At 47.0% G+C, this 24,287-nt stretch overlaps 2 protein-coding genes across 2 annotated transcripts in view; one reads left to right on the plus strand and one right to left on the minus strand.

Annotated features, from left to right (window-relative positions):
- Positions 1-8,341, plus strand: part of LOC139381332 (thrombospondin-2-like) — a 53,117-nt gene extending 44,776 nt beyond the window's left edge. The window contains exons 18-20 of the mRNA XM_071124783.1: positions 1,837-1,934; positions 7,555-7,694; positions 8,083-8,341. Of these exons, the coding sequence (XP_070980884.1) occupies positions 1,837-1,934; positions 7,555-7,694; positions 8,083-8,090 (246 nt within the window). The 3' untranslated portion in view covers positions 8,091-8,341. The remainder of the gene's footprint in view (positions 1-1,836; positions 1,935-7,554; positions 7,695-8,082) is intronic.
- Positions 8,342-11,054: 2,713 nt separating this feature from the next.
- The window catches only part of LOC139381671 (ectonucleoside triphosphate diphosphohydrolase 1-like), a 67,671-nt gene continuing 54,438 nt past the window's right edge, over positions 11,055-24,287 (minus strand). The window contains exons 5-12 of the mRNA XM_071125355.1: positions 21,560-21,719; positions 19,178-19,381; positions 18,833-19,090; positions 18,132-18,239; positions 17,197-17,334; positions 12,630-13,108; positions 12,169-12,472; positions 11,055-12,121 (exon numbers count right to left, since the gene is read on the minus strand). Coding sequence (XP_070981456.1) covers positions 12,902-13,108; positions 17,197-17,334; positions 18,132-18,239; positions 18,833-19,090; positions 19,178-19,381; positions 21,560-21,719 — 1,075 coding nt within the window. The 3' untranslated portion in view covers positions 11,055-12,121; positions 12,169-12,472; positions 12,630-12,901. The remainder of the gene's footprint in view (positions 12,122-12,168; positions 12,473-12,629; positions 13,109-17,196; positions 17,335-18,131; positions 18,240-18,832; positions 19,091-19,177; positions 19,382-21,559; positions 21,720-24,287) is intronic.

A 24,287-nucleotide genomic window follows, 5' to 3' on the forward strand; every position in this document is an offset into this window, starting at 1 on the left:
AGGAAGCACCACACAGCAGGTACACACAGAAGGCACACACAGGAAACACTACACAGCAGGTACTCACAGGAAACACTATACAGCAGGTACACACAGGAAACAACATACAGCAGGTACACAAAGGAAACAACACACAGCAGGTACACACAGGAAACACCACACAGCAGGTACACACAGGAAACATTATACAGAAGGTAGACACAGCAGGTACACACAGGAAACACCACACAGCAGGTACACACAGGAAACATTATACAGCAGGTACACACAGGAAACACTATACAGCAGGTACACAAGGAAGCACCACACAGCAGGTACACACAGAAGGTACACACAGGAAACACCACACAGCAGGTACACACAGGAAACATTATACAGCAGGTACACACAGGAAACACTATACAGCAGGTACACAAGGAAGCACCACACAGCAGGTACACACAGAAGGCACACACAGGAAACACTACACAGCAGGTACTCACAGGAAACACTATACAGCAGGTACACACAGGAAACAACATACAGCAGGTACACAAAGGAAACAACACACAGCAGGTACACACAGGAAACACCACACAGCAGGTACACACAGGAAACCCTATGCAGCAGGTACACACAGCAGGTACACACAGAAGGTACACACAGGAAACACTTCAAAGCAGGTACACACAGGAAACAACATACAGCAGGTACACAAAGGAAACAACACACAACAGGTACACACAGCAGGTACACACAGGAAACACCACACAGCAGGTACACACAGGAAACACCACACAGCAGGTACACACAGGAAACAACATACAGCAGGTACACAAAGGAAACAACACACAACAGGTACACACAGCAGGTACACACAGGAAACACCACACAGCAGGTACACACAGGAAACGCTATGCAGCAGGTACACACAAGAAACACTACACAGCAGGTACACACAGGAAACACCACACAGCAGGTACACACAGGAAACACCACACAGCAGGTACACACAGGAAACACCATACAGCAGGTACACACAGGAAACACCACACAGCAGGTACACACAGAAAACACCACACAGCAGGTACACACAAGAAACACCACACCGCAGGTACACACAGCAGGTACACCCAGGAAACACCACACAGCAGGTACACACAGCATGCACACACAGGAAACAGTATACAGCAGGTACACACAGGAAACACCATACAGCAGGTACACACAAGAAACACCACACAGCAGGAACACACAGGAAACATCATACAGCAGGTGCACACAGCAGGTACACACAGGAAACACCACACAGCAGGTACACACAGGAAACACCATACAGCAGGTACACACAGGAAACACCACACAGCAGGTACACACAGGAAACACCACACAGCAGGTACACACAGGAAACATCATACAGCAGGTGCACACAGCAGGTACACACAGGAAACACCACACAGCAGGTACACACAGGAAACACCACACAGCAGGTACACACAGCAGGTACACACAGGAAACACCATACAGCAGGTGCACACAGGAAACACCACACAGCAGGTACACACAGGAAACACCACACAGCAGGTACACACAGCAGGTACACACAGGAAACACCATACAGCAGGTGCACACAGGAAACACCACACAGCAGGTACACACAGCAGGTACACACAGGAAACACCACACAGCAAGTACACACAGGAAACACCACACAGCAGGTACACACAGGAAACACCACACAGCAGGTACACACATGAAACACCACACAGCAGGTACACGCAGGAAACACCATACAGCAGGTACACACAGGACACACACCTCTAACCCTGAAGTAAACCTATGTGTGTGGGTCTTTAGGTTCGCACACTGTGGCACGACCCCAACAACATGGGCTGGAAGGACTACACTGCCTACCGCTGGCACCTCATCCACCGACCCAAGACCGGCTTCATAAGGTACTTAACCTCCAACCCATAACTCTAACCCTAACCCCAAAAAGGCCAAAAAGCCACTGCCCTGGCCTGGCCTGGGACAAAAGCCACTGCCCTGGCCTGGTACCTCCATATGCATATAGGGCTTGAGAAGACACATACAGGCCTAAAGATCATCACTCAATATCCAGGAACAGGCCTCTATCTGGGCATGAGAGGACACATAAAGGCCTATAGGACCTCACTCATCACCCGGGTAACACCCCTATATTTCCGGGGATGATTCCAGCAGGGTACACCCCCCACCTCCACAACCTCGCACACCAGGTGAACCAGGGCACCCACACTTAAGCTCCCTTCCCCGGACTATAAAGCATATAGCCGCGCTGTTACGAACCCCGTGCACCTGTTGACCCAAACCGGATGTCGTGCACCTGGTCACCCTAAGGCCACACTAATGGGTTACCAAGTGCTGGTGGTACTTTCCAGGCGGGCACCCACCTTTTTTTAGTCTGCTTGCCCACTCTCTCTCTGGCCCTATGGACTCTGGACTCGGGGTTACCAGGTGCCGGTGGTACTTTCCAGCCGGGCACCCACCTTTTTTAGTCCGCTTGCCCACTCTCTCTCTGGGCCTCTGGCCTCTGGGTTACCAGGTGCCGGTGGTACTTTCCAGCCGGGCACCCACCTTTCTTAGTCCGCTTGCCCACTCTCTCTCTGGGCCTCTGGACTCTTTCCCTTTTCTGTATACCTGGTAACCCATTTGTGTTGAAGGAAGAAGGTAGAGGAAGACTCCTTCCGTCCCGAAAGAAGATTGGGCGCTCGATCCCGATACGAGCTTTAAGATACGCTATTGGAGCTGGAATTACCGCTGCTGCTGGCACCATACTTGATCCTCGTTAATGGATCCTCGTTAAAGGATTTAAAGTGTACTCATTCCAATTACAGGGCCTCGAAAGAGTCCTGTATTGTTATTTTTCGTCACTACCTCACCGAGTCGGGAGTGGGTAATTTGCGCGCCTGCTGCCTTCCGTGGATGTGGTAGCCATTTTTCAGGCTCCCTCTCCGGAATCGAACCCTGATTCCCCGTTACCCGTAGTAACCATGGTAGGCACAGAAAGTACCATCCTGAGTTGATAGGGCGGACATTCAAATGAGACGTCTCCGCCACAAAGGCCGCGCGATCGGCTCAAAGTTATCTAGAGTCACAAAAGCGGCCGGGGCAACCGAGATTGGCCCGCATGGGTTTTGGGTCTGATAAATGCACGCATCCCCGGAGGTCAGCGCTCGTTGGCATGTATTAGCTCTAGAATTGCCACAGTTATCCAAGTAACGTTGGAGCGATCAAAGGAACCAGAACTGATTTAATGAGCCATTCGCAGTTTCACTCTACCGGCCGTGTGTACTTAGACTTGCATGGCTTCATATTTTAGACAAGCATATACTACTGGCAGGATCAACCAGGTACCCACCCACAACATAGAGGTTGTACCTGGTCGCACTAAGCAAAGAACAACCAGGGACCGGTCCTATCCCGTCAGGGGAGGAGGCCCTGGTGCGATCCACTGTGCGCCCAGCGGGAGGCCTTGAACTGCCCATGACCGAGGCCACAGGTGCCGGGGTGCCGCTCAAGAGGTCTCTTGTCTAGCTGGAGGGTACATTCGGAACGCCATCAACCGGGCAAAAACAGAACCACAACCTCGGTCAGACCGCTTGGGTCAACCGGGTAGGTCCACTTTAAAGACAGGGTTTGAGAATATGTGTCTCTGGCACCGATGCGTTACGGGATGACCATCACCACATGCTTCGCAGCCTGGGCGTGTCGCTCCCCGCACCGGAACACCAATGAAGGGCCACTGGGTCAGACAGTTTGGCTGGATCTCGCACGAACGGTGCGCGGCTGGAGTGTATTGAAATAGGGGGTCAATCATCTCTGAAAGGGGCTCCCCCGATAGAGGCCAATCCACGTGGGGCGGGAGGAACAATCCATCAGAACACCAGCCAAAGGCCGGCCGATAGAGGCCCTCCCAAGTGGAAAACGGATGCAAATCGGTCAGAGGAATTTACACTGGCTGGACAACAGAGGAGAACCATGGAGACGCACCGTGAACCAAGAGTGGGACTGGACTGGAGAGCTAGCCCTCACCGGGGCTAAACAACCACCAATCGGTCGCCAAAGGGACGGGCACCTTCATTGGACCAGAACCATGGTCATTGATGAACCAAACCCACAAGGTAATAGCTAGGATAGAGCACCTGCCCAGGCCAGAGCTCAATATCCTCCCACCACCAAGCTGGGAAACATGGATCAAAAGTTAGGACAAATCGGGCGCCGAAGGGGCTGGTCGAACCACCAAATCGGTCTCCGGCAGAAAAGGTCCAAAGTACCATGGTTCCGAGGGGCTCACATCCCTCAATGTCCATTACTCATTTTCCATTCGGGCTGAGCAGTTTGACACCACCCCCGTCTCTCTAGGACATGGAAGTCTTGTTGTCAAAAACCAGGTTTCTGATTTCGCGCCGGTACCTGTCTGGTCCACCCGCCACTGAGTGTGTCATTAACGGGCAGGCCAAATTATCGACATAAGCCCTGAACCTCATAGGGCTTCTGTGTGCCCCGCCATTGGGGTTCAAATTCAGGTACACCAAAACGTGAATAAATAAAAAAGTACACCTCCAATCTGGATGGGGTTTTTTTTGCACGAAAGGGCACAGATAGACGAGCATTTCCATTGAATTAAAACCGTTTTTGTATAAAACATTTTAATAGGAAATCGTGTTTTAAGTTTTGGGGAAAAAAGTGGACGTTACAGGGCGCATAGGTGCCTGTGGATAACTTTTTTTGTACATGGTGTAATTGTTGCCCATCACGAGAGAGGGTATGAGCCGAAATTTGGGACCTCTAGCCCTTCAGGAAGTATTTTTAATCATTGTTTGAAAATTAGTCCCAAATTGTCACAGCCGTGCACCTGGTGATTGAAAATCGGCACCTGGTAACCCAAAATGAAACACGGTTCTATATGCATTTACCGGTGTTCCAGATATCCATGCCCGCTATGGGAGCACCCTACTACGGCCCTCTATCAATGGGGGCCGTCCTGAGTGCTTTATGGAAGGTTTAAAATATTTTTGTGGATGCGGATTAGGATATACCTCTGTGAAACTGGTGATTGAAAATAGGCTCCTGGTAACCCAAAAATAAAAATACGGTTCTAAATACATTTACCGGGACTCCTAATATTCATGCCCCCTATGGGAGTAGCGTACTACTGGGGAAAATTCACTGGAGGGCGCCAAAGGTACATGTATGGAGGTTTCAAAAATAGTTGTGAAAAATGACTAAGTCCAAACATTTCAATTTTTTAATTTTTTATTTATGTTTTATTTGCAACTGGTGATTGAAAATAGGCACCTGGTAACCCAAAATGAAACCCATTTTAAATCATTTTAATGCATAACGACACAAATACGAGAGTGAATTTCAAACAAATGTACCTCATTTAATCAGTTAATCATGGACTTATTTGTCCCTCAATCAGTGTCCGGGCCCGGCTGGCATTTTTGGGCAAATTATGGTACCGGTAGTGCCGTGCCTGCGTTTCCAGAGAGTGACACATATGGTCAGCCACAGTTCCCCGGTCTGTAACCGACCCTTAGTTAAAGTTCAATGTGGCAACACTTCGTCGAATTGTACCGGTCACTTTACTTCCAATGCCAAACTCTGCAAATATTTGGCCCACATACTCACACAGATTACCATACGGTTGACCACGGGATGTGATAAAGAAGAGTTCTGTGTCTGAGGTCATTCCACTCAGATGAGGCCTGATCTGATGGAATCGTTTAAGCCAAGTGTATTCCTCCTCACATATAACAATTCTGCACACCCCGATGCTATAGTTTGTTTTGTGGCTCGCAACGCACATCTGATAACCCCCACCTTCCGGGGTTACTTCAGTAAAATCACTCTCACTGAACATGGTGACTGGGGATCGTCGAGTGCCATTAGATATGGCCAACCGGCTGGACATGAGAGCTGCAAACCTACGCCTGTCAGAGCAGGTGGCTCTGACCTCCAACCTACTGAGAACTGAAGGAATTGCTTGATTACTTAGCTCAACAAAGCATTTTAACTCTGCAGCGCTGAGCACCTCGACCCTGCAGCGTTTGCAAAATTTTGCCCTGTGCGTTGCCTGGCTCTGCCGCGAGTCCCTGTCCATCTTCGCCAAGCAGAGTAACATCTTTCGAATTCCACTGACCTTAGCTTGCATACCATTTGGCCGGAACTGAATAAGATAATGTTCAAGGGAACATCGGCTCGGTACATTTTTAACGTGGATGGTGCCAAACCACGGTCGTCACATTGGCCATACCACTCAGACACGTCTGTAGTTATCCAGAAAACACAGTCCTTCATCGGCCTTGCCCTCTGACATAATGCGGAGGAATTCCCGTACTTGGGATATACTTGTGCGACTATTGTCAATTTGTTTAACTGAAGGGTTTCTACCCGTAATAGTGTTCATATTGAGTCAAAATTGCATTACTCCAAACCTCAATTCTGGACGGCACGCCGCAGTCTTCATCACTCTCGCTCTCCGTGGAAGTCGCCACGACGCAGCTTTGCTCCCTCGGTTCCGAGCACGGTTCACTACCGACCTGACTGGTTGGCTGCACCGCTGCCGACGCACCCTCCGCCTGCTCACTCTCGTCCCCCAGCTGCTGATCCACCACCGCTGACTGCTCACCCTCGTCCACCAGCTGCTGATCCACCACGGCTGACTGCTCACCCTCGTCCACCAGCTGCTGATCCACCACGGCTGACTGCTCACTCTCGTCCCCCAGCTGCTGATCCACCACGGCTGACTGCTCACCCTCGTCCACCAGCTGCTGATCCACCACGGCTGACTGCTCACCCTCGTCCACCAGCTGCTGCTCCACGGACAACTCACTTTCAAAACACTGCAAAATCACAGGGTTCTCCAGCCGCGGTTCAACACCGTTGTCAGGCTGCATATACTGCCCTGATTCGGGCTGCTGTCTCTCAGTCGAAACCCGGCTAGATTGCATAGCATTCGTCCATTCCATAGTACCGGACTTAAGTGCATGTACAGACTTGAAATGTCGGTCTAGCCGCACGATATTCTGCTTGGAACAAAGCCCACAGTCGTGTCTTGGTCTGCTGCTCATAGCTTCTCTCTCCTGCCTTCCTCCGTGTCTCTGTTTGCTCCACCGAACAACCTAACCCTAACTAAACCTAACCCTAACTAACTCTAACCTCTAACCCTAACTAACTCTAGCCCTAACTAACCCTAACCCTAACTAATCCTAACCCCAGCTAATCCTAACCCTAACTAGCTCTAACCCTGACTAACTCTGACCTCTAATCCTAACTAATCCTAACTAACTCTAACCTCTAACCCTAACTAATTCTAACCCTAACTAACCCTAACTAACTCTAACCCAACAGTTACTCCTATCCTCATCCACCTACCCAATACTGGCTTCATTAGGTATCTAATTAACCTCTGAACTTTGGCATCTAACCTCTTTGTGTATGTGCAGTAGTGGTGTTTGATGGTGTCTCTTCCAGCTGACTCGGGGTGTGTGTGTGTGTGTGTGTGTGTGTGTGTGTGTGTGTGTGCAGGATAGTTGTGTCTGAGGGCAGGTCCATCCTAGCTGACTCTGGGCCGGTGTATGACAGAACTCTGGCTGGAGGGAGACTCGGACTGTTTGTCTTCTCACAAGAACACATCCTCTTCTCTGACCTCAGATACACCTGTAGAGGTGAGACACACACGCACACACACGCACACTCTCTCACACACACACACACACACACACCCTCCTCTCTGACCTCAGATACACCTGTAGAGGTGAGACACACACACACGTGTACACACACACACACACACACACACACACACCCTCTTCTCTAACCTCAGATACACCTGTAGAGGTGAGGCACACACACACACACACACACACATACATCCTCTTCTCTGACCTCAGATAGGTGACACACACACACGAACATACACCCATACAAATACACAGACGCACACGTACACCCACACAAACATACATAAACACATGCACACCTACACAAACACACAGACACACACACGTCAGTAAAGTACATTTTTTGTGTTTTTCTTCTCCCAATCTCTTCCAGATAACTGAGATCTGTTCATACTGAGATAATGCTGCACCCCTCCGTCCTCCTCCAGTCCTCCCTCCACCAGTTCACCCTCCTCCAGTCCTCCCTCCACCACTTCACCCTCCTCCAGTCCTCCCTCCACCACTTCACCCTCCTCCAGTCCTCCCTCCACCACTTCACCCTCCTCCAGTCCTCCCTCGACCAATTCACCCTCCTCCAGTCCTCCCTCGACCAATTCACCCTCCTCCTGTCCTCCCTCGACCAATTCACCCTCCTCCAGTCCTCCTTCGACCAATTCACCCTCCTCCAGTCCTCCCTCGACCAATTCACCCTCCTCCAGTCCTCCCTCGACCAATTCACCCTCCTCCAGTCCTCCCTCCACCACTTCACCCTCCTCCAGTCCTCCCTCCACCACTTCACCCTCCTCCAGTCCTCCCTCCACCACTTCACCCTCCTCCAGTCCTCCCTCCACCACTTCACCCTCCTCCAGTCCTCCCTCCACCACTTCACCCTCCTCCAGTCCTCCCTCCACCACTTCACCTTCCTCCAGTCCTCCCTCCACCACTTCACCCTCCTCCAGTCCTCCCTCCACCACTTCACCCTCCTCCAGTCCTCCCTCCACCACTTCACCTTCTTCCAGTCCTCCCTCCACCACTTCACCCTCCTCCAGTCCTCCCTCCACCACTTCACCCTCCTCCAGTCCTCCCTCCACCACTTCACCCTCCTCCAGTCCTCCCTCCACCACTTCACCCTCCTCTAGTCCTCCCTCCACCACTTCACCCTCCTCTAGTCCTCCCTCCACCACTTCACCTTCCTCCAGTCCTCCCTCCACCACTTCACCCTCCTCCAGTCCTCCCTCCACCACTTCACCTTCCTCCAGTCCTCCCTCCACCACTTCACCCTCCTCCAGTCCTCCCTCCACCACTTCACCCTCCTCCAGTCCTCCCTCCACCACTTCACCCTCCTCCAGTCCTCCCTCCACCACTTCACCCTCCTCCAGTCCTCCCTCCTCCAGTCCTCCCTCCACCACTTCACCCTCCTCCAGTCCTCCCTCCACCACTTCACCCTCCTCCAGTCCTCCCTCCACCACTTCACCCTCCTCCAGTCCTCCCTCCACCACTTCACCCTCCTCCAGTCCTCCCTCCACCACTTCACCCTCCTCCAGTCCTCCCTCCACCACTTCACCCTCCTCCAGTCCTCCCTCCACCACTTCACCCTCCTCCAGTCCTCCCTCCACCACTTCACCCTCCTCCAGTCCTCCCTCCACCACTTCACCCTCCTCCAGTCCTCCCTCCACCACTTCACCTTCCTCCAGTCCTCCCTCCACCACTTCACCCTCCTCCAGTCCTCCCTCCACCACTTCACCCTCCTCCAGTCCTCCCTCCACCACTTCACCCTCCTCCAGTCCTCCCTCCACCACTTCACCCTCCTCCAGTCCTCCCTCCACCACTTCACCCTCCTCCAGTCCTCCCTCCACCACTTCACCCTCCTCCAGTCCTCCCTCCTCCAGTCCTCCCTCCACCACTTCACCCTCCTCCAGTCCTCCCTCCACCACTTCACCCTCCTCCAGTCCTCCCTCCACCACTTCACCCTCCTCCAGTCCTCCCTCCTCCAGTCCTCCCTCCACCACTTCACCCTCCTCCAGTCCTCCCTCCACCACTTCACCCTCCTCCAGTCCTCCCTCCTCCAGTCCTCCCTCCACCACTTCACCCTCCTCCAGTCCTCCCTCCACCACTTCACCCTCCTCCAGTCCTCCCTCCACCACTTCACCCTCCTCCCGTCCTCCCTCCACCACTTCACCCTCCTCCAGTCCTCCCTCCACCACTTCACCCTCCTCCAGTCCTCCCTCCACCACTTCACCCTCCTCCCGTCCTCCCTCCACCACTTCACCCTCCTCCAGTCCTCCCTCCACCACTTCACCCTCCTCCAGTCCTCCCTCCACCACTTCACCCTCCTCCAGTCCTCCCTCCACCACTTCACCCTCCTCCCGTCCTCCCTCCACCACTTCACCCTCCTCCAGTCCTCCCTCCACCACTTCACCCTCCTCCAGTCCTCCCTCCTCCAGTCCTCCCTCCACCACTTCACCCTCCTCCAGTCCTCCCTCCACCACTTCACCCTCCTCCAGTCCTCCCTCCTCCAGTCCTCCCTCCACCACTTCACCCTCCTCCAGTCCTCCCTCCACCACTTCACCCTCCTCCAGTCCTCCCTCCACCACTTCACCCTCCTCCCGTCCTCCCTCCACCACTTCACCCTCCTCCAGTCCTCCCTCCACCACTTCACCCTCCTCCAGTCCTCCCTCCACCACTTCACCCTCCTCCCGTCCTCCCTCCACCACTTCACCCTCCTCCAGTCCTCCCTCCACCACTTCACCCTCCTCCAGTCCTCCCTCCTCCAGTCCTCCCTCCAGAAGTTAACCTGAAAGTTAAATATTTGTAATATTTTTTTTGAATTTGGTGCTCTGCCATTTCACCGGATGTTGTCAAATCGATCCCGTTAACTGGATTTGAGCCATAATAAGTTTTAACCTGCTCATATAGTCAATACAGACCTGTTATAAACCTGCTCATATAGTCAATACAGACCTGTTATAAACCTGCTCATATAGTCAAAAGTAAAAACATCTTCTCTGTTACAAAACTGTTATAAACCTGTTCATATAGTCAACACAAACCTGCTATACACCTGTTCATATAGTCAATACAACCCTGTTATAAACCTGTTCATGAAGTAAATACAAACCTGCTATAAACTGTTAAACAACTTCTCTAGGCTTGGGGGTGCTATTTCCACATCTGGATGAAAAACGTGCCCAAAGTAAACTGCCTGCTACTCAGGCTCAGAAGCTAAGATATGCATATAATTGGTAGATGTTACGAATCCCTTTTGGCCCGACAGTCTAGGGGGGATGGCAATGAGACCCGTAAGATAACTCATGCAATTTATAATAGTGACAAAGTGAGAACGAAATAACCACGACTACTGAAATCTACCGTCAAACTCCGGGTTTATTGGAAAACACACGGTAATGGGGGGAGCAGGAAAAGGGGCTGAGCTGGACCCAAGGAAAGGACCAATAAGCATCCAAAACACCCCTAAGCTAGACTAGCCTATTTCAACAACAGCTAACTAACTAACCAAAAATACAGTGGATGGTCCGCCCAGTTCTAACTAGTGTATTTAACAAAGTTTACCTACGGGTAGTGTATGCCCATGGGTGACTTGTCTTGGTTCCCCCTTTTCCCACCAGCAAACAAACAAACACCATAACCAAAAACAATACTCACAGGTGATGACAAAGTGATATGGAGGTGCTCAAACAAAAGAGAGGTCAATACACAAAGAGAGAGTGAAACAGAGAGACATACAGACACCTACAGGATTTAATAATAAGTTTTAACCTGCTCATATAGTCAATACAAACCTGTTTATAAACCTGTTCATATAGTCAATACAAACCTGTTATAAACCTGTTCATATAGTCAATACAAACCTGTTATAAACCTGTTCATATAGTCAATACAAACCTGTTATAAACCTGTTCATATAGTCAATACAAACCTGTTATAAACCTCTTCATTAAGTCAATACAAACCTGTTATAAACCTCTTCATTAAGGCAACACAAACCTGTATTGCATTATAAGGGTTGTTTTATTTGACAGAATAGAGTATTTTGTTAACTATTGTGTGTTCTACTGAGGGTGGGCTTCTGGGAGATAACGCTGACAGGAGATTTACGATGTCTTTGGGTGAAAAAACCTAAAGAGCGTTCCAGAGAATGATGTAATGTTTCTGTTCTATACCGTAGCAGGGAGAGTAGCTGCTGACTTGGCAGGAACTAATGGGGATCCATACTAAACCCCAGGAAGAGTAGCTGCTGCCTTGGCAGGAACTAATGGGGATCCATACTAAACCCCAGGAAGAGTAGCTGCTGCCTTGTCAGGAACTAATGGGGATCCATAATAAATAAAATAAATCTCTTATAAACCTGTTCACATACAAAATATGAACACATTGTAAACCTATTATAAACGTCTTATGAAGTCAGTACAAACCTGCTCTAAAGCTGCCAAAACAAAACTGTTGTAAATCTATTATAAACCTGTTAAAATCTGTTCATATAGTCAATACAAACCTGCTATAAACCTGTTCATATAGTCAATACAAACCTGTTATAAACTTGTTCATATAGTCAATACAATCCTGTTATAAACATGTTCATATAGTCAATACAAACCTGCTATAAACCTGTTCATATAGTCAATACAATCCTGCTATAAACCTGTTCATATAGTCAACACAAACCTGCAATAAACCTGTTACAAACCTGTTGTAAACCTGTTCATATAGTCAATACAATCCTGCTATAAACCTGTTCATATAGTCAACACAAACCTGTTATAAACCTGTTATAAACCTGTTATACACCTGTTATACACCTTTTATAAACCTGTTCATATAGTCAATACAATCCTGTTATAAACCTGTTCATATAGTCAATACAAACCTGCTATAAATCTGTTATAAATATTTTATAAACCTGTTCATATAGCCAACACAAACCTGTAATAAACCTGTTATACACCTTTTATAAACCTGTTCATATAGTCAATCCGTAATTTTTACATCATTTGAATATGTCAGGTGAGTATTTAATTTGAACATTCTTTCAAAGAGACAGTAAATGACAGTAAGGTCAGTTTGTTTTATACATCTGAACTTTACTGGAGAATAAGAAGCATGACAACATGAGATACATTTTATAAACATCATGTTCACATAGTTCACACACACACACACACATACACACAGTGTCCTTATGGTGTCCAGCGTGTCTATATCATCTGTGTCTGGGAGTTGCGGTGCGGCCTCAGGAATCGGAAACAGAGGAAGAGGAGGAAGAAGAGGAGAAGAGAGATGAAGAAGAGGAGGGTGACGTAGCCGGCGTGAGGAAGAGGAGGAGTGTCTGGAGCCTCGGCTGGAATCATATTGGTCAGATTCAGCATGTAGCCCAACGTCCAACCTGCATCACTACCTGAAATCTACACACACGCACACACACACGCAAGCACAGACGCACACATCACAGTCAGTGTTGAAGATATATTTCAGAAAGTCAAGAGAACATTGTTTAGGTCATGATATTGAATCTAAATGATTGGTATTTTGGTATTTTATTAGGATCCCCATTAGCTGTTGCAAAAGCAGCAGCTACTCTTCCTGGGGTCCACAAACCATGAACTACATGGACAGAACTAAATCAATTTAAAAAAGGCACACACAGTCTACATATCACTACATACACACAAACTATCTGGGTCTAATAGGGGAGCGGCGTTGCGCCATGAGGTGTTGCTTTATCTGTTTTTTGAAACCAGGTTTTCTGTTTATTTGAGCAATATGAGATGCAATTATGGCTCTATATATTACTGTACGCTTTATGGAATTTGTTCTGGATTAGAGGACTGTGAGAAGACCTCTGGTGGGGTAAGTGTGTGTATGGTGCACTACTGACACAATGATGAAAATAATCATGGCCTCTAAAACATCAAGCTGCATACTGGACCCTATTCCAACTAAACTACTGAAAGAGCTGCTTCCTGTGCTTGGCCCTCCTATGTTGAACATAATAAACGTCTCTCTATCCACCGGATGTGTACCAAACTCACTAAAAGTGGCAGTAATAAAGCCTCTCTTGAAAAAGCCAAACCTTGACCCAGAAAACATCAAAAACTATCGGCCTATATCGAATCTTCCATTCCTCTCAAACATTTTAGAAAAGGCTGTTGCGCAGCAACTCACTGCCTTCCTGAAGACAAACAATGTATACGAAATGCTTCAGTCTGGTTTTAGACCCCATCATAGCACTGAGACTGCACTTGTGAAGGTGGTAAATGACGAGGCTCTGCATCTGTCCTCGTGCTCCTAGACCTTAGTGCTGCTTTTGATACCATCGATCACCACATTCTTTTGGAGAGATTGGAAACCCAAATTGGTCTACACGGACAAGTTCTGGCCTGGTTTAGATCTTATCTGTCGGGAAAGATATCAGTTTGTCTCTGTGAATGGTTTGTCCTCTGACAAATCAACTGTAAATTTCGGTGTTCCTCAAGGTTCCGTTTTAGGACCACTATTGTTTTCACTATATATTTGACCTCTTGGGGATGTCATTCGAAAACATAATGTTAACTTTCACTGCTATGCAGATGACACATTAGCTGTACATTTCAATGAAACATGGTGAAGCCCCAAAATTGCCCTCGCTAGAAGCATGTGTTTCAGACATAAGGAAGTGGATGGCTGCAAACTTTTGTACTTTTAAACTCGAACAAAACAGAGATGCTTGTTCTAGGTCCCAAGAAACAAAGAGATCTTCTGTTGAATCTGACAATTAATCTTAATGGTTGTACAGTCGTCTCAAATAAAACTGTGAAGGACCTCGGCGTTACTCTGGATCCTGATCTCTCTTTTGAAGAACATATCAAGACCATTTCAAGGACAGCTTTTTTCCATCTACGTAACATTGCAAAAATCAGAAACTTTCTGTCCAAAAATGATGCAGAAAAATTAATCCATGCTTTTGTCACTTCTAGGTTAGACTACTGCAATGCTCTACTTTCCGGCTACCCGGATAAAGCACTAAATAAACTTCAGTTAGTGCTAAATACGGCTGCTAGAATCCTGACTAGAACCCAAAAAATGTATCATATTACTCCAGTGCTAGCCTCCCTACACTGGCTTCCTGTCAAAGCAAGGGCTGATTTCAAGGTTTTACTGCTAACCTACAAAGCATTACATGGGCTTGCTCCTACCTATCTCTCTGATTTGGTCCTGCCGTACATACCTACACGTACGCTACGTTCACAAGACGCAGGCCTCCTAATTGTGAAGCACAAGCATTTCGCTACACTCGCATTAACATCTGCTAACCATGTGTATGTGACAAATAAAATTTGATTTGATTTAATTGTCCCTAGAATTTCTAAGCAAACAGCTGGAGGCAGGGCTTTCTCCTATAGAGCTCCATTTTTATGGAACGGTCTGCCTACCCATGTCAGAGACGCAAACTCGGTCTCAACCTTTTAAGTCTTTACTGAAGACTCATCTCTTCAGTGGGTCATATGATTGAGTGTAGTCTGGCCCAGGAGTGGGAAGGTGAACGGAAAGGCTCTGGAGCAACGAACCGCCCTTGCTGTCTCTGCCTGGCCGGTTCCCCTCTTTCCACTGGGATTCTCTGCCTCTAACTCTATTACAGGGGCTGAGTCACTGGCTTACTGGGGCTCTCTCATACCGTCCCTGGGAGGGGTGTGTCACCTGAGTGGGTTGAGTCACTGATGTGGTCATCCTGTCTGGGTTGGCGCCCCCCCTTGGGTTGTGCAGTGGCGGAGATCTTTGTGGGCTATACTCAGCCTCTTCTCAGGATGGTAAGTTGGTGGTTGAAGATATCCCTCTAGTGGTGTGGGGGCTGTGCTTTGGTAAATTGGGTGGGGTTATATCCTTCCTGTTTGGCCCTGTCCGGGGGTGTCCTCGGATGGGGCCACAGTGTCTCCTGACCCCTCCTGTCTCAGCCTCCAGTATTTATGCTGCATTAGTTTATGTGTCGGGGGGCTAGGGTCAGTTTGTTATATCTGGAGTACTTCTCCTGTCCTATTCAGTGTCCTGTGTGAATCCCACATATGCTCTCTCTAACTCTCTCTTTCTTTCTCTCTCTCTGAGGACCTGAGCCCTAGGACCATGCCTCAGGACTACCTGACATGATGACTCCTTGCTGTCCCCAGTCCACCTGGCCGTGCTGCTGCTCCAGTTTCAACTGTTCTGCCTTATTATTATTGGACCAAGCTGGTCATTTATGAACATTTGAACATCTTGGCCATGTTCTGTTATCTCCACCCGGCACAGCCAGAAGAGGACTGGCCACCCCACATAGCCTTGTTCCTCTCTAGGTTTCTTCCTAGGTGTTGGCCTTTCTAGGGAGTTTTTCCTAGCCACCGTGCTTCTACACCTGCATTGCTTGCTGTTTGGGGTTTTAGGCTGGGTTTCTGTACAGCACTTTGAGATATCAGCTGATGTACGAAGGGCTATATAAATACATTTGATTTGATTTGAAATTTGATTTGATTATTTAACCAGGTAGGACAGTTGAGAACAAGTTCTCATTTACAACTGCGACCCGGCCAAGATAAAGCAAAGCAGTGCGACACAAACAACAGAGTTACACGAGATAAACAAACGTACGTACAGTGTGTGCAAATGTAGTAAGATTAGGGAGGTAAGGCAATAAATAGGCCATAGTGGCGAAATAATTACAATTTAGCAATTGAACACTGGAGTGATAGATGTGCAGAAGATGAATGTGCAAGTAGAGATACTGGGGTGCAAATGAGCAAAAAATAAAGAACAATATGGGGATGAGGTAGTTGGGTGGGCTACAGATGGGCTGTGTACAGGTGCAATGAATGGTTAGCTGCTCTGACAACTGATGCTTAATTAAAGTTAGTGAGGGAGATATAAGACTCCAGCTTCAGTGATTTTTGCAATTTGTTCCAGTCATTGGCAGCAGAGAACTGGAAGGAAAGGAGGCCAAAGGAGGAATTGACTTTGGGGGTGACCAGTGAAATATACCTGCTGGAGTGGAGCAGGAGAGTGTTTTGAAGTTGAGTTTTTGGAAAAGAAAATATATAAAAGATATGCGAATAAAGATGTAAATATATATATACACGGGACACGACAAGCCGAGGACAAAGGACGTCTGATTGCTATGCCATCTTGGTATAAATTTCTACCTCCATCACTCCAGTATCTCTGCACATTGTTAATATGGTACTGACCCTGCATATAGTATACTTTCTTTATCATGTTCTTCTGATTTCTACTGTGTTTTTGTTCTACTTTAGTCTATTGTGTGGTACTATACTGATATTGATTACTGCATTGTTGGGAAAACAGCCCAAAAGGCATTTCACTGTACTTGTACACGTGACAATAAAACAGTGAAACTTGAAGACTGATAGTGTGACATTAATGCATATTTAACTACTAACAACATAACATAACTCTTAACAGTCACCAGATATCAATACAGATAACATGTTCATACAGGCCTGTTTATATTGCCAGGTGTGTGTCTGACCTTCTTGATGAACGTGATGTCTGTCCATGTGTCTGAGGTGAAGTTGTATCCGTCAGTCAGTAGAGACAGGATGTAGCTCCCAGAGAAACAATACTCTGCCAGATACTTCTCCTTCACATCAGGGTGCTGCTGTTTGATCTGCACACACACATTACACATCGAGTGCAGTGAGGAGTGTGACTGGGAGAAAGTGCATGTGTGCTTATATGTGTATGTATTTGTATTAATTAAGGATCCCCATTAGTTCCTGCCGAGGTAGCAGCTACTCTTCCTGGGGTTTATTATGGATCCCCATTAGTTCCTGCCGAGGTAGCAGCTACTCTTCCTGGGGTTTATTATGGATCCCCATTAGTTCCTGCCAAGGCAGCAGCTACTCTTCCTGGGGTTTATTATGGATCCCCATTAGTTCCTGCCAAGGCAGCAGCTACTCTTCCTGGGGTTTATTATGGATCCCCATTAGTTCCTGTCAAGGCAGCCGCTACTCTTCCTGGGGTTTATTATGGATCCCCATTAGTTCCTGCCAAGGCAGCAGCTACTCTTCCTGGGGTTTATTATGGATCCCCATTAGTTCCTGCCAAGGCCGCAGCTACTCTTCCTGGGGTCCAGCAACATTACGGTAGTTATATACAATTTAAAATATTACAAAACCTTATATTTCATTAAAAAAATTGCCACATTACGTGTGTTCCCTCAGGCGACTACTCTACTACCACATATTTACAACACAAAACCCATGTGTCTGTAGAGTGCGTGTCTTATTATGTGTAAGCATGTGTGTGTGTATATACCTGGGTCCAGGGTGTAGAACAGTAAGCATGTGTGTGTGTGTGTGTGTGTGTATATACCTGGGTCCAGGGTCTAGAACAGTAGCATGTGTGTGTGTATATACCTGGGTCCAGGGTCTAGAACAGTAGCATGTGTGTGTGTGTATATACCTGGGTCCAGGGTCTAGAACAGTAGCGCTCCAGCTTCTCCCTGCTGCTTTCCAGAGAGCCTGATGTCAAGTTCAGAAAGTTCATCACAAAGTAGAATGCTGAGAATGCCTGAGAGAGAGACAGAGAGGAGAGAGACAGAGAAGAGAGAGGAGAAGAGAAGAAAGAGGAGAGAGAAAAGTGAGACGAGAGAAATAAAGGGAGGGAGAGAGGAGACAAGAGAGAAATAAAGAGGGAGAGAAGAGACAGAGAGAGACAGAAAGAGAAGGAGAGAGAGAGACAGAGAGCGAGAGACAGAAAGAAGAGACAGACAGGGAGGGAGAGAGAAGAGACAGACCGAGAGAGACAGAAACAGGGAGAGAGACAGAGAGAGGGAGAGAGAGAGGGAGAGAGAGACAAAGAGAGATACAGAAAGAGACAGCTAAATTAAAAAGACAGATGATTCTGAGAATTTTCTCACAACTTGTCATTCTCATCACTAAGAAGTGTTCTGCATTCAATCCCAGAAGGGGTTACCAGGGGTTTACAAGACCCTGTTGAAGGTGCCCATTGAAGAACCCTTTTTGGTTCCAGGTAGAACCCTTTTGGGTTCCATGAAGGTTCTACCTGAAACCAAAAAGGGTTATCCTATAGGGACAGCCAAAAAAAACCTTTTGGAACCCTTTTTTCTAAGAATGTAGAGTTAGGGTAAAAGTTAAGCTCACCCCAAACGGCCCCTGTAGTGGTGGCTGGTAGACCCTGTTGAAAGAACAGCGACTGAAGCTGCAGCTGCTGAAGTTGAAGATTCTTCTGACTACTTCCTGGCACAATGATGCGTTTCCTGCTCCTACGTGAGTGAAACTGTCCCTGGAGACGAGGGGTTTCCCAGCCATGACGCATGGGCTGGAGTACACGCTAAAGTAGCTTCGATCAACACTATAACCTGGGTGGAAACACGGGTCTAGCACTGAGCTGTCCCCAGACTGACAGACAGACAGACAGACACACAGAGTTATGAGCCAGGGATCAAAGGTAAGACATCAGGATTAGAGGTCTGGGGTCAAGATTACCTGAGTCTGCTGAGCAAGCGCCAGTTTGAGCGCTTGGTCTTTCCCGTAGCACAGGAAACTGTGTGTGTAGAGGAAGTAGTCATTTCCATACAGACGGAAGGTCACAGCGTTCTCCGCCGATTCCTCCGCCACATCCTGATTGGCTACAAAGCTGATCTGAGTGGAGGCTCCGCCTAGGTCAAGAGCTCCGGTGGTCCCTGAGCCCTGCAACACACACACACACACACACACACACACAGTTTGCTCTATAACCTGTTAGTTCATATGCCTTGTGACCGTGGCCTAAAGGCCGAGACAATAAGACTCACTCTACTGGTAGACAATAAGACAATAAGACTCACCCTACTGGTAGAGAAGCACCACCCTCCTCTCTGTCATGTTGACTCACCCTACTGGTAGAGAAACACCACCCTCCTCTCTGTCATGTTGACTCAACCTACTGGTAGAGAAACACCACCCTCCTTTCTGTCATGTTGACTCACCCTACTGGTAGAGAAACACCACCCTCCTCTCTGTCATGTTGACTCACCCTACTGGTTGAGAAACACCACCCTCCTCTCTGTCATGTTGAATCACCCTACTGGTAGAGAAACACCACCCTCCTCTCATGTTGACTCACCCTACTGGTAGAGAAACACCACCCTCCTCTCTGTCATGTTGACTCACCCTACTGGTAGAGAAACACCACCCTCCTCTCTGTCATGTTGACTCACCCTACTGGTAGAGAAACACCACCCTCCTCTCTGTCATGTTGAATCACCCTACTGGTAGAGAAACACCACCCTCCTCTCATGTTGACTCACCCTACTGGTAGAGAAACACCACCCTCCTCTCTGTCATGTTGACTCACCCTACTGGTAGAGAAACACCACCCTCCTCTCTGTCATGTTGACTCACCCTACTGGTAGAGAAACACCACCCTCCTCTCTGTCATGTTGACTCAACCTACTGGTAGAGAAACACCACCCTCCTCTCTGTCATGTTGACTCACCCTACTGGTAGAGAAACACCACCCTCCTCTCATGTTGACTCAACCTACTGGTAGAGAAACACCACCCTCCTCTCTGTCATGTTGACTCACCCTACTGGTAGAGAAACACCACCCTCCTCTCTGTCATGTTGACTCACCCTACTGGTAGATAAACACCACCCTCCTCTCATGTTGACTCGCCCTACTGGTAGAGAAACACCACCCTCCTCTCATGTTGACTCACCCTACTGGTAGAGAAACACCACCCTCCTCTCTGTCATGTTGACTCACCCTACTGGTAGAGAAACACCACCCTCCTCTCATGTTGACTAAACAGTCTATCACTCTGTCATACAGTACACGGTTTTATGTGTTGTTGTTCTAGGCTACCTGGCTAAATTGCTTGCTTGCTAGCCTAACTTCCTTTCATGGCCAACGTTATCTAGTTAACATTAGCCTTCTACATCTAGCTACATATTGAACTTCCATCCTCTCAGGCCAGGGGGGCACAGCAATGTGTGAATTAATGGTTGGATCAGAGTCGCAGTTATAATCATTGGCCAGTACAGAGAACTAAGTAAAACCACAAGTCCATATCCCTATCTCCATCCATGGCTAATTTAGGAAAGGGACAATTTTAGCTAGCTAGCTAGCCAGCCATCACAGGACAACAACACAATGAGATGCAACAATTCAAGTTGTTTCTGTCAATGACGTATGCTCTCAATGCGATTTGATGGTTGTGATGTCAAATCCAAGCTGTCTTCCCTTTCATTCAACACTATGGGCGGCAACAATGTCATACTCTTTATGACCAGACAGCATCAGATAGCTTGCCTACAGAGATAAAGGGGCAGTTTCATTCGCTCCTAGATTTTTCTTGGGTAAGATACAGGGCATTTTGTTAAGTATTCAGACCCTTTCCCCACAAGCAACATTCTGAGATGAACTTTGTTCTTAGCCAGCCCCCAACACAGTTAACACAGATGAAATATGGAAAACCATTCCATTCCTTTTAATAAGTGGCAGTTTAGTTTTGTTTGTATGAACAATTACAGTGTAAAGCAACATGTTTTATATGTAGGTACCAGTATTTTGTCTCCTCCATACCCCAACTTCTGTTCTTGCCACATTTTTAAGGAGTTCTGTTTACACACCTCCTTGACAGTATTTTATTATTTACATGGGCTGTTTTAATATTCGTCTAGAATGAAGATGAAAAAAGCGCTTTCATTTTAAAACTAGCAGCATTTAATTTTGTTTTGTCATTTTGGATAATGGGATAATGTGGAGTACTGCTACATCTTCCATCCCTGGAATGAGGTACGTTTTCCAGCCATACCCTGCATTCGTTACTGGGGTGCAAACATTATGGATGAGCAGTGTTTAAACACGAAAGAGAATGTTCTCACCTGTTTCAGTCGGTCACTCAGGTAGTTAACAGTGACCCAGCCGAAGGCTCCCTCCTCCTGGCCTGTGATGATGCGAGCGCCCTGATAGGAGAACGGAGAGGACCGCAACACCTCCTCTACTGACCAAAGCACCTGATCAGACAAACTCTGGTTCTCCATCCTACACACACACACACACCCCTTTTGGTTAGTCCAGTGTTTTCATTTTTACTTTCTGATTAGTGTACAGTGTTTTCATAATGACTTCCTGATCAGTGTCCATGTTTTTAATTTTAACTTCCTGGTTAGTGTCTAATGTTTTCATAATAACTTCTTGGTTAGTGCCTAGTGTTTTTATAATAACTGCATGGTTAGCTTATTAACTTTCTAGTTAGTGTCCAGTAACTTTCTAGTTGGTGTTCAGTGTTTTCCTAATCATTTCCTGGTTAGTGTCTATTCTTTTCATAATAACCTCCTAGTTATTATCCAGTGTTTTTATATTAACTTCCTGGTTATTGTCCAGTAACTTCCTTGTTGTTGCCCAGTGTTTTCATGTTAACTTTCTGGTTAGTATCTAGTGTTTTTGGAAAAACTTCCTAGTTATTGTCAAGTGTTGTCAAATTAACTTCCTCATTAGCGTCCAGCGTTTTCAGAAATTCCTGGTTAGTGTCTAATGCTGCCAATGACTGGAACGAACTGCAAAAAAATCACTGGAGACTCATATCTCCCTCACTGGCTTTTTTCTTTGGGATGCAATCCCGTTAACGGGATCGATATGACAACAGCCAGTGAATGCAGGGCGCCAAATTCTAAACAACAGAAATCTCATAATTAAAATTCCTCAAACATACATGTATGTATCTTACACCGTTTTAAAGGTAATCTTGTTGTTAATCCCACCACAGTGTCCGATTTCAAATAGGCTTTACAGCGAAAGCACCACAAACGATTATGTTAGGTCACCACCAACTCACAGAAAAACACAGCCATTTTTTTCCAGCCAAAGAGAGGAGTCACAAAAAGCACAAATAGAGATAAAATTAATCACTAACCTTTGATGATCTTCATCAGATGACACTCATAGGACTTCATGTTACACAATACTGTATGTATGTTTTGTTTGATAAAGTTCATATTTATATAAAAAAAATCTCTGTATACATTGGCGCGTTACGTTCATTAGTTCCAAAAACATTCGGTGATAATGCAGAGAGCCACATCATTTTACAGAAATACTCATTATAAATGTCGATAAATACAATTGTTAGACTTGGAAATATAGATGTACCTCTCCTTAATGCAACCGCTGTGTCAGATTTTAAAAAACTTTACGGAAAAAGAAAACCATGCAAAAATCTGAGACGACGCTCAGAAAATAAATAAAATTATCCGCCATGTTGGAGTCAACAGAAATCAGAAATCACATTATAAATATTCCCTTTCCTTTGACGATCTTCATCAGAATGCACTCCCAGGAATCCTAGTTCCACAATAAATGCTTGATTTGTTCGATAATGTCCATTATATATGTCGAAGTAGCTACTTTTGTTAACACGTTTAGTACACAAATCCAAACGCTTGTGCAGGTCCATCCGAACATCGGACGAAAACTTCAAAAAGTTATATTACAGGTCGAAGAAACTTGTCAAACTAAGTATAGAATCGATCTTTAGGATGTTGTTATCATAAATCTTCAATAAAGTTCCAACCGGAGAATTCCTATATCTGTAGAGAAGCCATGGAACGCAGGTCGCTATCAAGTGAAATGCACATGACCAGTACCTGGCTCTCTGCCAGACCACTGACTCAAAGAGCTCCAATCCAACTCCACAACACAGTAGAAGCCTCATTTGAGTTTCTAAAGATGGTTGACATCTAGTGGAAGCACTAGGAAGTGCAACTTTATCCATATCCCACTGTGTATTCAATAGAGGCTGGGTTGAAAGTGACCAGCTGGCTGCTACCCAATAACACAGATAGGCTGCAGAGCCGTCTGTTTAGCTTGCTGCTACCCAATAACACAGATAGGCTGCAGAGCCGTCTGTTTAGCTTGCTGCTACCCAATAACACAAATAGGCTTTAGAGCCGTCTGTTTAGCTTGCTGCTACCCAATAACACAGATAGGCTGCAGAGCCGTCTGTTTAGCTTGCTGCTACCCAATAACACAGATAGGCTACAGAGCCGTCTGTTTAGCTTGCTGTTACCCAATAACACTGATATGCTGCAGAGCCATCTGTTTAAGTTGCTGCAGAGCCGTCTGTTTAACTGGTTGCTACCCAATAACACTGATAGGCTGCAGATCCGTCTGTTTAGCTGGCTGCAGATCCGTCTGTTTAGCTGGCTGCAGAGCCGTCTGTTTAGCTGGCTGCAGAGCCGTCTGTTTAGCTGGCTGCAGAGCTGTCTGTTTAGCTGGCTGGAGAGCCGTCTGTTTAGCTGGCTGCAGAGACGTTTGTTTAGCTGGCTGCAGAGCCGTCCGTTTAGCTGGCTGCAGAGCCGTCTGTTTAGCTGGCTGCAGAGCCGTCTGTTTAGCTGGCTGTTCAGCATGAGCAGTTAGCGTCAAACGACTTGGGAAACCCAGCTTCAGCTTTATTCATTGGGAAACTAATGAAAGCCTCACAAGCTGTTTTATACTGAACAAAAATATAAACGTAACATGCAACGATTTCTAACATTTTACTGAGTTACAGTTCATATAAGGACATCAGTCACTTTAGGTCTATGGATTTTCACAACTGGGAATAAAGATATG

This window comes from Oncorhynchus clarkii, chromosome 23, assembly GCF_045791955.1.
Source record: "Oncorhynchus clarkii lewisi isolate Uvic-CL-2024 chromosome 23, UVic_Ocla_1.0, whole genome shotgun sequence".
Lineage (NCBI taxonomy): Eukaryota > Metazoa > Chordata > Actinopteri > Salmoniformes > Salmonidae > Oncorhynchus > Oncorhynchus clarkii.